Here is a 13519-nt window from a genome sequence, read left to right as displayed (position 1 = left end):
TGTTGACCAAGTATATGCCTTGCATTCACTTGTGTGTGTGTGAAAAGCCGTAGATATTTTGTGCCTGGGCCGGCACGCAAAGGCAGTGCCTTTAAGGTTTAATGGCGCTCTGTACTTCTCCCTACGTCCGTGTACACAGCGGCGTTTTAAAAAGTCATACATTTTACTTTTTGAAACAGATACCGATAATTTCCGATATTACATTTTAAAACATTTAAATTATCGGACATCTCTAAATGCTACTCATTCCTGTCTTCAGATGGTGTGACCGTGTTTACCATGATTCTTTAGCCATGACACATCACTGTGGCTTGTACTCTCGGGTAGGATGGCATTCTCTGTCCACTAGGAGACAGTGTCATTGGTACACTTTTATTTACAAGGCTCTTCTGGGACTATTGCCTGATTACATATGTACATTGATTTCACAGAGAAGTACGAACTCTTATGCACTGAGATCCGACGATCAGCTGTTGCTCTCTGTCCCTTTTGCTCGCACTGAGCTGGGGAAAAAAAGCTTTTGTCTATGCAGCTCCTTGTGCTTGGAACATGTTACAAAGAGACTGGAAGCTGACTGAATGTTTATCCTTCAATGCTTTTAAATCTAAACTGAGAGCCTTTGAAGCAGCCTCAGTTATCTGTAACTGTTTTACTTGATGTCCATCCTGTCATTTTAATGTGTAATGTGAATGTAATGTTATGTGTAACTGCTGCCTCTTGGCCAGGATTCCCTTGACAAAGAGGTTTTTAATCTCAATGGGATTTTTTTCCTGGTTACAAATTAAAAAAAAAAAAGTGCTGGCTTGATGCTAATTTACATTGAATTTGACATATACATGCTACGGATTAGCATTATCAATTTTACATTGCGATTTCAACACCTCCTAATTTGGTAACGAAAACTACAACTAAGATGCATGTTGTAATCAAACAGTTCTTGTGTAATAAGTACGTCACTTACAGTACAAACATTTTGTGGGATGCTAAAGACTGACGAGGCAACACATCGTAGCCTATACACTATTGCCATCAATGTCTTGGAATGGCAACTGCATGTAAAGTCTCCTATATAATACTTGCAAATGAAACTCAGACGTGTAAGATACAATGTATTGCTAAAAGTATTTGGCCACCCATCCAAATGATCAGAATCAGGTGTCCTAATCACTTGGCCCGGCCACAGGTGTATAAACTCAAGCACTTAGGCCTGGAGACTGTTTCTACAAACATTTGTGAAAGAATGGGCCGCTCTCAGGAGCTCAGTGATTTCCAGCATGGAACTGTCATAGGATGCCACCTGTGCAACAAATCCAGTTGTGAAATTTCCTCGCTCCTAAATAATCCAAAGTCAACTGTCACCTTTATTATAAGAAAATTGAAGAGTTTAGGACAACAGCAACTCAGCCACCAAGTGGTAGGCCACGTAAACTGTTAGAGAGGGGTCAGCGGAGGCTGAAGCGCATAATGCGAAGAGGTCGCTGACTTTCTGCACAGTCAATTGCTACAGAGCTCCAATCTTCATGTGATGTTCCGATTAGCCCACGTACAGTACGCAGAGAGCTTCATGGAATGGGTTTCCATGGCCGAGCAGCTGTATCTAAGCCATGCATCACTGAGTCCAATGCAAAGTGTCGGAAGCAGTGGTGTAAAGCACGTCGCCACTGGACTCTAGAGCAGTGGAGACAAGTGGACAAAGCAAGGTCCATAAAGACATGGATGACAGAGTCTGGCGTGGATGAACTTGACTGGCCTGCACAGAGTCCTGACCTGAACCCGATAGAACACCTTTGGGATGAATTAGAACGGAGACTGAGATCCAGGCCTTCTCGACCAGCATCAGTGTGTGACCTCGCCAGTGCGTTTTTGGAAGAATGGTGGAAAATTCCTATAAACACACTTCGCTACCTTGTGGACAGCCTTCCCAGAAGAGTTGAAGCTGTAATAGCTGCAAAAGGTGGATCGACATCATATTGAGCCCTATGGGCTAGGAATGGGATGGCACTTCAAGTTCATAAGTGAGTCAAGGCAGGTGGCCAAATACTTTTGGCAATATAGTGTATCAAGATATAACAACTAAACAGTACCGTTATCATAATCAGCTCACTCTTAAATGTAAAATAAATAACTGGTGCGCATGAGGAAATGTACGTTTTTGAAAATAACAGCCTGGGGTGCTGCTAAAAAGGATTTTCATAGGAAATATTGGTGACAATGTTGAGTCACAATAAAATATTTTATTATGTTCTAATACATGACAGCCTAAATGTATACACCTGACAGCTTTTTTTTGTAATGCTGACTAGTCAAATACAATGTACGTAAATGTTATACTTTCAATAATTCATTGTTTGGTCTGTCTGTACCTCAGGAGGACCTGTTCCAAACACCAGGATTAAAGGAGGAGCTGCAGGCCATCATTGACAGTCTGGATACCAGCATTCCAGACACCATCCGTATCCTTACTCACAAAAAATCTTTTTTTTAATGTTTGAATTCCAGCATCAAGGCTAAATACAGACCAACACATTTCCAATACACTATTGTGGGGAACTGTGAGAATCTGAAATTGTTAATAAATAGTACAATATGACACCTTTAACAAACTGAAAACATTCCATGTTTTCCACTACATATCTTAGTTTAGCGTTACCCAACCTTAATTGAGCCAAGGCACACATTTGACTTTAAATGAATGGCAACCGGTTAAGTACCTTCTATCATCTGGTACAGGGGTGTCCAAACTATGACCCGCCGACATGTGCAATTTCACCCGTTAAAAATAAGGAATCTTGCTGCATGGAGAATGCATTCATTTTAAAAGACTGCCTTTGATGCTGCCATTTTGACGCCATCCAGCAGACAACGCTATTAATTCAGGTCACTGGCCTTAAATTATGCTTTGAATGACACTATGCACAGCATTAACGTCTATGACACAATGCAAACAACCTTCTCTCTTCATGATGCAAAAAAACCCCAAAAAACTATCACAAAATGTCAACAGACATGGTCACACATAACACAGCTTGCAAACTTCACGTTGTGGATATTTTTTTTTAAATGTCCATGCACAATAAAAAATTCAAAATTACACCAATTTAAGGAGGTTGTCACGAAAGTAAACAAGGTAGAAGTCGAACTTTTACAGTCTTAATATCCAATTATTTTGATTAATAATTGTATATCCATTATATTTAGATTTAGATTTAGATTTATTGGTCCCCTTGGGGAAATTCATTGTCACTGCTGTACATTTAAACACTAGACATTACACATCACACAAAAAAAAAATAACAAAAAGACATCATACATGACTAACACACATTTACAGGCTTGTCAGACAGGCTTCTCTACTAAATCCTTCAAAAGGATTTAGTAGAGATAAAGTTCGCGACTTTTGGTCGCTGATAAAAAAAAAAAATATATATAATATGCACACATATATATACACATACATATATATAAATTCGTATGTACAGTTGTACAATTGTATAATCACCAAATGATTCCCGAGCGCGGTGCATGCTGCTTCTCACAGCTCCCCTCACCTTCCAGGGGTTGAAAATGTAAATGGCTCAAATGCAGAGGACAAGTCTCATCACACCTAGTGTGTGTGTGACTATGTGACTTTAACTTTTAACTTTAACTTTATATATATATATATATATATATATATATATATATATATATATATATATATATATATATGTATGTATGTATGTATGTATGTATGTATGTATGTATGTATGTATGTATGTATGTATGTATGTATGTATGTATGTATGTATGTATGTATGTATGTATGTATATGTATGAAGTCAAAAAGTTTGGACACCCCTGTTCTAGTGCAAGAGCATTTAATTGTTCTGCTTGTGACTTTGTGTCTACATACATATATATATATATATATATATAAAGTCAAAAAGTTTGGACACCCCTGTTCTAGTGCAAGATAATTTTTAATTGTTCTGCTTGTGACTTTGTGTCGCTGGCATAGATAGATGAACAAAGATACATTAGTTGTTGGAGTATCTAAATACAGTAGAACATTGATTTACAAACTGAAGTAGTTCTTGATCAAGGTTTAATAAATAGAAAAGGTTGTATATTGAAGCAAATTTCTGCATAAGAAACAATGTGGACATGAATAACGAGTTCCGGCCTGGACAAAAGTCCCTATTGTGGTAAAGGTTTGTAAAAGTTGAACAGAATATAAAGTGTTATACAGTACTGTATATCAAACAAACATATCAAGGGGGTGATGGATCAACTTTGTATTTAATATCAAAACCAAAAAACAACAATTAGCTGAATTGTCCTCTTTTCAGCCACCCTGCAGACACGTACACACACACTGTCATTAGTGCTGTGGTGCATTCACGATTGAAATCACAAAACTCCTTACCTTTAACAGCCAGGTCGCTACAATAATTAGTAAGAACAAAGAAAAGTCATTTTACTTTGTTGGTTAACATTCTTGGTGTGCAGCCGAAGAGAGGGCTAGGGTTGGAGGCAGTGTCGACAACGCTGTTGATGCTTCCGGAATGTTTTCAAACCACACATCGCTTGTCCAATGCTTTCTTTGGACTCATATTGAACCAGCAAAACTAGAATAATGCTGTAAAAAGGCTAGGAAACACTGATATAGTGCACACGAAGGGACGGCGTGGCTCGGTTGGTAGAGCGGCCGTGCCAGTGACTTGAGGGTTCCTGGTTCGATCCCCAGCTTCTGCAATCCTACTCCTTATGCAAGACACTTCACCCTTGCTCCTGATGGCTCGTGGCATGGCAGTGTATGAATAGGTGAATGTGGAAATGGTGTCAAAGTGCTTTGAGTACCTTGAAGGTAGAAAAGCGCTATACAAGTATAACCCATTACCGACATCACTGCTGTACGGACTGAAGCACTGGAGATCGATCAGCATGTGTGAATGAAACATCCGTACAACAAAGCATACCTTTACTCGATCTGTGGTTTGTAAATTGAAAGGTTTGTACAACGAGAAGTCTGTAAATTCACGTTGCACTGTAAAGTTTTGGCACCAATTGATCATTTCCCGCGGCACAGGCACAGTGGTTGGGAATCCCTGGCGTTGTCAATTCTGCTTCCTTGACACTTTTCATAAGCTGGCTGCAACCATTCCGTGGCCGAGGCTCTACTGATCTTCTTAGAGGCCTTGCCGGAGCCCGTGGTGTGCTACGAGCTCTACCAACGCTGCCTAGACTGTGCCCACGACAGCCGCCTATGCAAACAGGTGTCCGCATCGCCCCTGTCCCCTTGTATTTCTCCTCCTTGCTCTATTTTTTGCTACTTTGTTGTCACGTATTGATCATGCGTTTATTTATTTTGCTGATTGACAGTTGATTTCCCAGCTGCCCCGTACCCACCGTAACGTGTTCCGCTACTTGATGGCTTTCCTGAAGGAGCTGCTCAAGCACGTGCACAACAACAACCTAACAGCCAGCCTTATAGGTAATAACACTCCAAACACACATGTTACAAGATACCCGTGGTTATGGGAGTGGTCACCATGATGTCATCGAATAATTTGCATAATTTTCTATATTATTTTCTTTAAAAAGGCTAAAAAAATGTATACACACATTTAAAACAAATCTGTTATTATGACTTAGTATTAACATATTTGTTTTATAATCGTTTTGCCATATTTTTAAATGTGTATGTACAGTATTTATGTACAGTGTTCGCTCGTTTTTAATGCTGGGGTTACGTTCCAAAAAATACCCGCTTCAAGTGAAATCCGTTGATTTTTATTTCCGTTTTGTATGTTTTCGTACACTATATGTTTTTTCATTTACAGGATGTTTTTTTCCCATTTACTGTGCATGTTTTTTCGTTTACAGGTTGTTTTTGTATTTGTTTTTTTAATTTACAATACTGTACAATATGTTTTTTTTGTTTTTTTAAAATGTTTTAAATTAATTATTTTAATTTTCTTTTCTTTTTTCTTATTAATCTGTCCAACAAAATAATACACAATAATACCATAATATTACAATTCCAATTCCAAAACCAGCAATCAACAGAGGACACACAAACATGACACAAAACAATCCAAAAGTAGTCAAACACAAATTAATAATATCAACAACAGTATCAATATTATTAAGAATTCCAACATAGCAGTGATTAGAAATCCCTCATTTACATTATCATCACAGCCCTTTATAAAAAATAAACATTTAAAAAATGAATAGTGTCACAGTGGCTTACACTTGCATCACATTTCATAAGCTTGACAACACATTGTGTCCAATATTTACCACAAAGATAAAATAAGTCATATTTTAGGTTAATTTAATAGTAAAACAAATTTAAATAATGGGTCTCATATTCCAATATATGACTCATTATTATCTAAACTAAATGCCGTTTTTTTCTACTGATATAATTTCCATAGCTTGTGTATACCAGTCAGTATGTATTATGTGTGTATACCAGTCAGTATGTATTGTGTGTGTATACCAGTCAGTATGTATTATCTGTGTACACCAGTCAGTATGTATTGTGTGTGTGTGTATACCAGTCAGTATGTATTGTGTGTGTGTATACCACTCAGTATGTATTATGTACCAGTCAGTATGAGTTGGACTATCAACATCTATCCATTTTTTTAATATTACCCTTTTTGTTATGATGAATATTGAAAGAAATGCATTTACAGTATATGTTTTTTCATTTTAAGTCTGTAAAACCTCTAACCACACACTTTATAAACTTTTCTCAGACAAGCATTAACATTTTCTCACATTTCTCTCGTTTATAAACACTCTCAAACTTCAAACCTTTGTGGATTAAAATAAAAGAAAAAAGTACAGTACACTACTGTATTAAAGAATGAAACCAAAGATCAAAACCTGTTTTAGGCCAAAGCTGAACGCATTCTGTACTGTACAGGACACATGACATAAAGAAGATTGATTGACAATGGTCTACAGTCCCTTAGCGAATCAGGACGCAGAACAAAATGCGCAAACATACGCTGTAAAATAAAAAAGCATGCGACACTATAAAAAATCACACACACACAAAAAATCTGTGTAACAGCAAGGCAGCGTAAAGTGAACCGTGTTGTAGCGAGGGAACAATGTATATATGCATATATACAATACAGGCCAAAAGTTGGGACACACCTTCTCATTCAATGCGTTTTCTTTATTTTCATGACTATTTACATTGTAGATTTTCACTGAAGGCATCAAAACTATGACTTAACACATGTGGAGTTATGTACTTAACAAAAAAGGTGAAATAACTGAAAACATGTTTTATATTCTAGTTTCTTCAAAATAGCAACCCTTTGCTCTGATTACTACTTTGTACACTCTTGGCATTCTCTCGATGAGCTTCAAGATAGTCACTTGAAAGGCTTTCCACTTCAGTTGTCATAGTTTTGATGCCTTCAGTGACAATCTACAATGTAAATAGTCATGAAAATAGAGAAAACACATTGAAATAAGAAACTTTTGACCTGTACTGTATATACAGTCATGGTCAAAAGTTTACATACACTTGTAAATAACATAATGTCATGGGTGTCCTGAGTTTCCAATCATTTCTACAACTCCAATTTTTTTTGTGATAGAGTGATTGGAGCACATACTTGTTGGTCACAAAAAACATTCATGAAGTTTGGTTCTTTTATGAATTTCTTATGGGTCTACTGAAAATGTGAGCAAATCTGCTGGGTCAAAAGTATACATACAGCAATGTTAATATTTGCTTACATGTCCCTGGGCAAGTTTCACTGCAATAAGGCGCTTTTGGTAGCCATCCACAAGCTTCTGCTTGAATTTTTGACCACTCCTCTTGACAAAATTGGTGCAGTTCAGCTAAATTTGCTGGTTTTCTGACATGGACTTGTTTCTTCAGCATTGTCCACACATTTTAAGTCAGGACTTTGGGAAGGCCATTCTAAAAGCTTTATTCTAGCCATTCCTATACCGCTTTTGACGTGTTTGGGGTCATTGTCCTGTTGGAACACCCAACTGCGCCCAAGACCCAACCTCCGGGCTGATGATTTTAGGTTGTCCTGAAGAATTTGGAGGTAATCCTCCTTTTTCATTGTCCCATTTACTCTCTGCAAAGCACCAGTTCTATTGGCAGCAAAACAGGCCCAGAGCATAATACTACCACCACCATGCTTGACGGTAGTTATTGCGTTCCTGGGATTAAAGGCCTCACCTTTTCTCCTCCAAACATATTGCTGGGTATTAGGAATGTCCAATAATATCGGACTGCCATTATCGGCTGATAAATGCTTTAAAATGTAATATCGGAAATTATCGGTATCTGTTTCAAAATGATCGGTATCTGTTTGAAAAAGTACAATTTATGACTTTTTAAAACGCCGCTATGTACAGGGACTTAGAGAGAAGTACAGAGTGCCAATAAACCTTAAAGGCACTGACTTTGCGTGCCAGCCTAGTCACAAAATATCTACGGCTTTTCACACGCACACACACACACACACACACACACACACACACACACACACACACACACACACACACACACACACACACACACACACACACACACAAGTGAATGCAATCCATATTTGGTCAACAGCCATACAGGTCACACTGAGGGTGGCCGTATAAACAACTTTAACACTGTTACAAATATGCGCCACACTGTGAACACACACCAAACAAGAATGACAAACACATTTCGGGAGAACATCCGCACCGTAACACAACATAAACACAACAGAACAAATACCCAGAACCCCTTGCAGCAATAACTCTTCCGGGACGCTACAATATACACCCCCCCTACCTCAACCCCGCCCTCCAACCCCGCCCACCTCAACCTCCTCCTGCTCTCTCAGGGAGAGCATGTCCCAAATTCCAAGCTGCTGTTTTGAGGCATGTTAAAAAAAATAATGCACTTTGTGACTTCAATAATAAATATGGCAGCGCCATGTTAGCATTTTTTTCCATAACGGGAGTTGATTTATTTTGGAAAATCTTGTTACATTGTTTAATGCATCCAGCGGGACATCACAACAAAATTAGGCATAATAATGTGTTCATTCCACGACTGTATATATCTATCGGTTGATATCGGAATCGGTAATTAAGAGTTGGACAATATTGGAATATCGGATATCGGCAAAAAAGCCGTTATCGGACATCTCTACTGGTTATTGTGGCCGAACAGCTCAATTTTTGTTTCATCTGACCACAGAACTTTCCTACAGAAGGTCTTATCTTTGTCCATGTGATGTCAGAAATTCATAAAAGAACCAAACTTCATGAATGTTTTTTGTGACCAACAAGTATGTGCTCCGATCACTCTATCACAAAAAAATAAGAGTTGTAGAAATGATTGGAAACTCAAGACAGCCATGACATTATGTTCTTTACAAGTGTATGTAAACTTTTGACCACAACTGTATATTTGGCCTGTACTGTATATATATTTATATTCATAGTGCTTTTTTCCCTATGACTCATACAAAATTTCTCTCCAACCCGTCAGCCACCCTCTTTGCCAGCCTTCTCATCCGACCTCCTCCCAGCATGGCGAACCGGCAGACATCCCACGACCGCCAGAAAGCCATCAACTTTATTCTGGGATTCCTGATGGCGGGAGATGATGAGTAGTAACGCCACGTCGCCGGAATCCACCTCGAGCCTTTACAGTGTCTCAACAGGGGCTGAATAAGACTTTTTTTTTTCATCCCCTCACAAACTCTCATGTTGGAGATCCCCGATCCTTCATGCTTTCACCAAGTATCGACCAGTTTGGCCACTTGGCTGCGTTCACAAGCACTTTGGAGCGGTGTGCACTTTCTGAGACCTCCAAGTACAGACTTGTCCTCTTTCCTAACCGACCCAAATCTGCACCGAAGAGAGCGGCGCAGACGTGACAACACAGCAAGAGCCTCTGGTGTTCTAGCATACCTCTCAGAGAAGTTTTGGCGGACAATCGCTTTACTTGAGATGCGTCGTCCGTTTTAATTGAAGGGGATCAGACGACTGTATCTCTTAGCTCTTATTTATGCGTTTCTATTTCAACGACGTATGACGTGGCGCACACTTACGTCGGATAAATGCTGATACACCGTTTATGTGTTCCGTCTGACACTGCATCCTTGCCATAGATAATAGGGCTCAGGGCTATTCAACTGGGGGCCAAATCCGGCCCGGGAATGACACTACCCCGGCCCCCCCGAGTTCAGTGCAAAACTTTGGGAGACAAACATTTTTGCAGCAAATTCTTAAAAACAGGAGTGCTCCTGTTGTCTAGAGGAACCCGGACCACCGTAAACACATCAGCACATCCTTGCATTGACAACATCACCTTGCTAGCAAACAGAAGACTGGGGTCCAAACTTGTGATTTACATAACTGAGGCGTTCCTCAAGGCACCCCTTTAGGTCCTCTCCTTTTAGGCAGTGATTTATATAACTAAGGTGCTGCTGTAGCTTCTTCACTTCCGATGTAGTCAGTAGTCATTTGTTCAAATTCTTTAGTCATACTGGTGGTGTTCCTCAAGGCTCCGTTTTTAGGTCCTCTCCTTTTTGGCAGTCCATCCATCCATTTATTTTCTACCGCTTATTCCCTTTGGGGTCGCGGGGGGCGCTGGAGCCTATCTCAGCTACAATCGGGCGGAAGGCGGGGTACACCCTGGACAAGTCGCCATCTCATCGCAGGGCCAACACAGATAGACAACATTCACAGTGATTGATGTAAATAAGGTGTTGCTGTCGCTTCTTTACTTCCGATGCAGTCCGTAGTCATTTTTGTTTATCGTCTTTAGGCATACTAGTGGTGTTCCTCAAGGCTCCGTTTCAGGTCCTCTCTTTTTCATCATTCGGGGCCATTCCAGGAGAGGTCCCCAAGTTCATTTAAAAGACAATGTTGCAGCAGATTCTTAAAAACACTATAGGTGATCTTTGACGAGATTTTGTGCAGAAGTATTCTGACAAAATAAATCAAAGAGGACACTGGTTCTGCGGAATATGTCAAATGAGTCTAACAGTGAAGGGAGAAGTCCAGGTTTGCTTCCTGGAAATGTGGCCCCTGAAAGGATTTAGTGTAGATGAACCTCGATGCATTAGTTTTAGTGAATGATACGTGGACCAATTCAGTGACACTATGTTGGTGTGCCGCGACACAGTGGTTGGGAATCCCCGCCACGGAGAACATTTCGTCTTGGAGCGTTTGCTGTGTTTTTTTTGTCCTCGTCTTTTTTTGGGAGCCTTACATCAAGTTTGTCCTGTTCGTCCGGAGTTACGCAACAAGTGCTATAATTGATACACTGACTTCCTGCTTCAACGTTGCAACCTGCCGTCCTCAAGGCTGTAAATAGTGACTGTTTGGCGTGGTCCTTTGTCGTTATGAAAATATGGTACTATCTATACCAGGCCTGGGCAATTATTTTGACTTGGGGGGGCCAAATTTAGAGAAGAAAATGTGTCTGGGGGCCGTTATATCCATTTTTAGGAACACTAATACAAAACCTCACAATAATGTCTGATTGAATGCTAAAAACTTTATGACACACTGCTTGGTGCCTCGTCTGAGCTGTCAGACTAATTGGATTAACTAATTAGATGACCATAGTAACTAATTAGATGACCATAGTAACTCATTAGATGACCACAGTACTCATTAGATGACCATAGTAACTATTTAGATGACCATAGTAACTCATGAGATGACCATAGCAACTCATGAGATGACCATAGTAACTCATGAGATGACTATAGTAACTCATTAGATGACCATAGTAACTCATTAGATGACCATAGTAACTAATTAGATGACCATAGTAACTCATGAGATGACCATAGTAACTCATTAGATGACCATAGTAACTCATGAGATGACCATAGTAACTCATGAGATGACCATAGTAACTCATTATATGACCATAGTAACTCATGAGATGACCATAGTAACTCATGAGATGACCATAGTAACTCATGAGATGACCATAGTAACTCATTAGATGACCATAGTAGCTCATTAGATGACCATAGTAACTAAATAAATGACCATAGTAACTCATGAGATGACCATAGTAACTCATGAGATGACCATAGTAACTCAGGAGATGACCATAGTAACTCATTAGATGACCATAGTAACTTATTAGATGACCTTAGTAACTCAAGAGATGACCATAGTAACTTATTAGATGACCATAGTAACTCATTAGATGACCACAGTAACTAATTAGATGACCATAGTAACTCATGAGATGACCATAGTAACTTTTGAGATGACCATAGTAACTAAATAGATGACCATAGTAACTCATGAGTTGACCATAGTAACTCATTAGATGACCACAGTAACTAATTAGATGACCATAGTAACTAGTACATCATGCAGATTCCAAGCATTGAAAGACTTAGTATAGTTGAAGACTTATGGTCATCACTGCACATCATAATGGCAGCTACACTTTCCATATTAAACATCTAAAATAATTATTTTGGAATGTCCGGCGGGCCAGATTGAAAAGTTTAACGGACCGCATGTGGCCCCCGGGCCTTAATTTGCCCAGGTCTGATCTATACTGTGTGTTTTTTTTCTTTCTTAGTTTTTAGACGCCTCTCATCTAAACGCTTACACGATTCATGGTTTTGTCTGTCTGACACTGGTTTCTCACCCAGGTTTTTGCAAAGGTCACAGCGCCATCGCAGGTTGTCTCCTATTTTTGACGCCGTTGCTTCAACAGTGTTTCATAACAGACAGTTGATAAATGAATGGGGGAGAAAAAAAAAAAACATTGATCGCCCGCGCTATGTTTTTCATGTAAAACGTGAGCGTGTGACGTATCTGCTGACAATCACGCATGCTTCAGCCTGGACATGTTCCAGGTGTCTTCTGAACTCCTGCTTCACAAACTCCACAATCTTACCTGAAATCCATCCTCAGGGCTGTCCTATGCCAGTGAATCATCTGTATTTATGTCTATTTTAGTGCACACCATCTGCTCCTTAATGAAGGTACTGCTTTTCAGCTTTGTTTTGTTTGTTACTCTTTAATTTATTCAATGACAGAAATAAACACATTTAAATGTCCTGTACCTTCTTCTGCAGTTCTGTGCCACCATCTCCTCACTTTCCCCACCTAACACCACCCTGACCCAAACTAACAGTTGCCGTGCCCCGAGTGTCGTCTTACAGGCAGTGGGAGGACGAGTGCAGCGTTTGGTGTACCACAACTCCTCCATGAGGTCAGTGAGCACTTGAAATGCATAAAAAATAAAACAAAATAAAAGCAGGATTGATGATCTGTGTGTGGCGGCCATCTGCCTTGACCAGCTTTGCTTTCTATTCTAAGAATTCTAATTACAAAACCCATAACCAGTGAAGTTGTCACGTTGTGTAAATCATAAATAAAAACAAAATACAATGATTTTCTAATGCTTTTCAACCTGTATTCAATTGAATAGACTGCAAAGACAAGACGTTCGAACTGGAAAACTTTTTTGTTTGCAAATATTAGCTCATTTGGAATTTGATGCCTGCAA

At 39.4% G+C, this 13519-nt stretch overlaps 1 protein-coding gene across 2 annotated transcripts in view; it reads left to right on the top strand.

Moving 5' to 3' along the window:
- Positions 1-13519, top strand: part of ocrl (OCRL inositol polyphosphate-5-phosphatase) — a 151496-nt gene that overhangs the window by 61807 nt on the left and 76170 nt on the right. Inside the window, exons 20-24 of one of the 2 annotated variants that reach the window (XR_009816941.1) lie at positions 2369-2453; positions 5128-5255; positions 5362-5473; positions 9509-12992; positions 13086-13222. Coding sequence is in view for 1 of the 2 variants with exons in the window: in XM_061976775.1 (XP_061832759.1) it covers positions 2369-2453; positions 5128-5255; positions 5362-5473; positions 9509-9633 (450 nt within the window). In the remaining variant the exon portion in view is untranslated. The other variant, XM_061976775.1, reaches the window with a different exon arrangement.

Source organism: Nerophis lumbriciformis, linkage group LG16 (genome assembly GCF_033978685.3).
Source record: "Nerophis lumbriciformis linkage group LG16, RoL_Nlum_v2.1, whole genome shotgun sequence".
Taxonomy (NCBI): domain Eukaryota; kingdom Metazoa; phylum Chordata; class Actinopteri; order Syngnathiformes; family Syngnathidae; genus Nerophis; species Nerophis lumbriciformis.
Note: the sequence above shows the minus strand (reverse complement) of the source record. Positions and strands in the feature narration are given on the sequence as shown.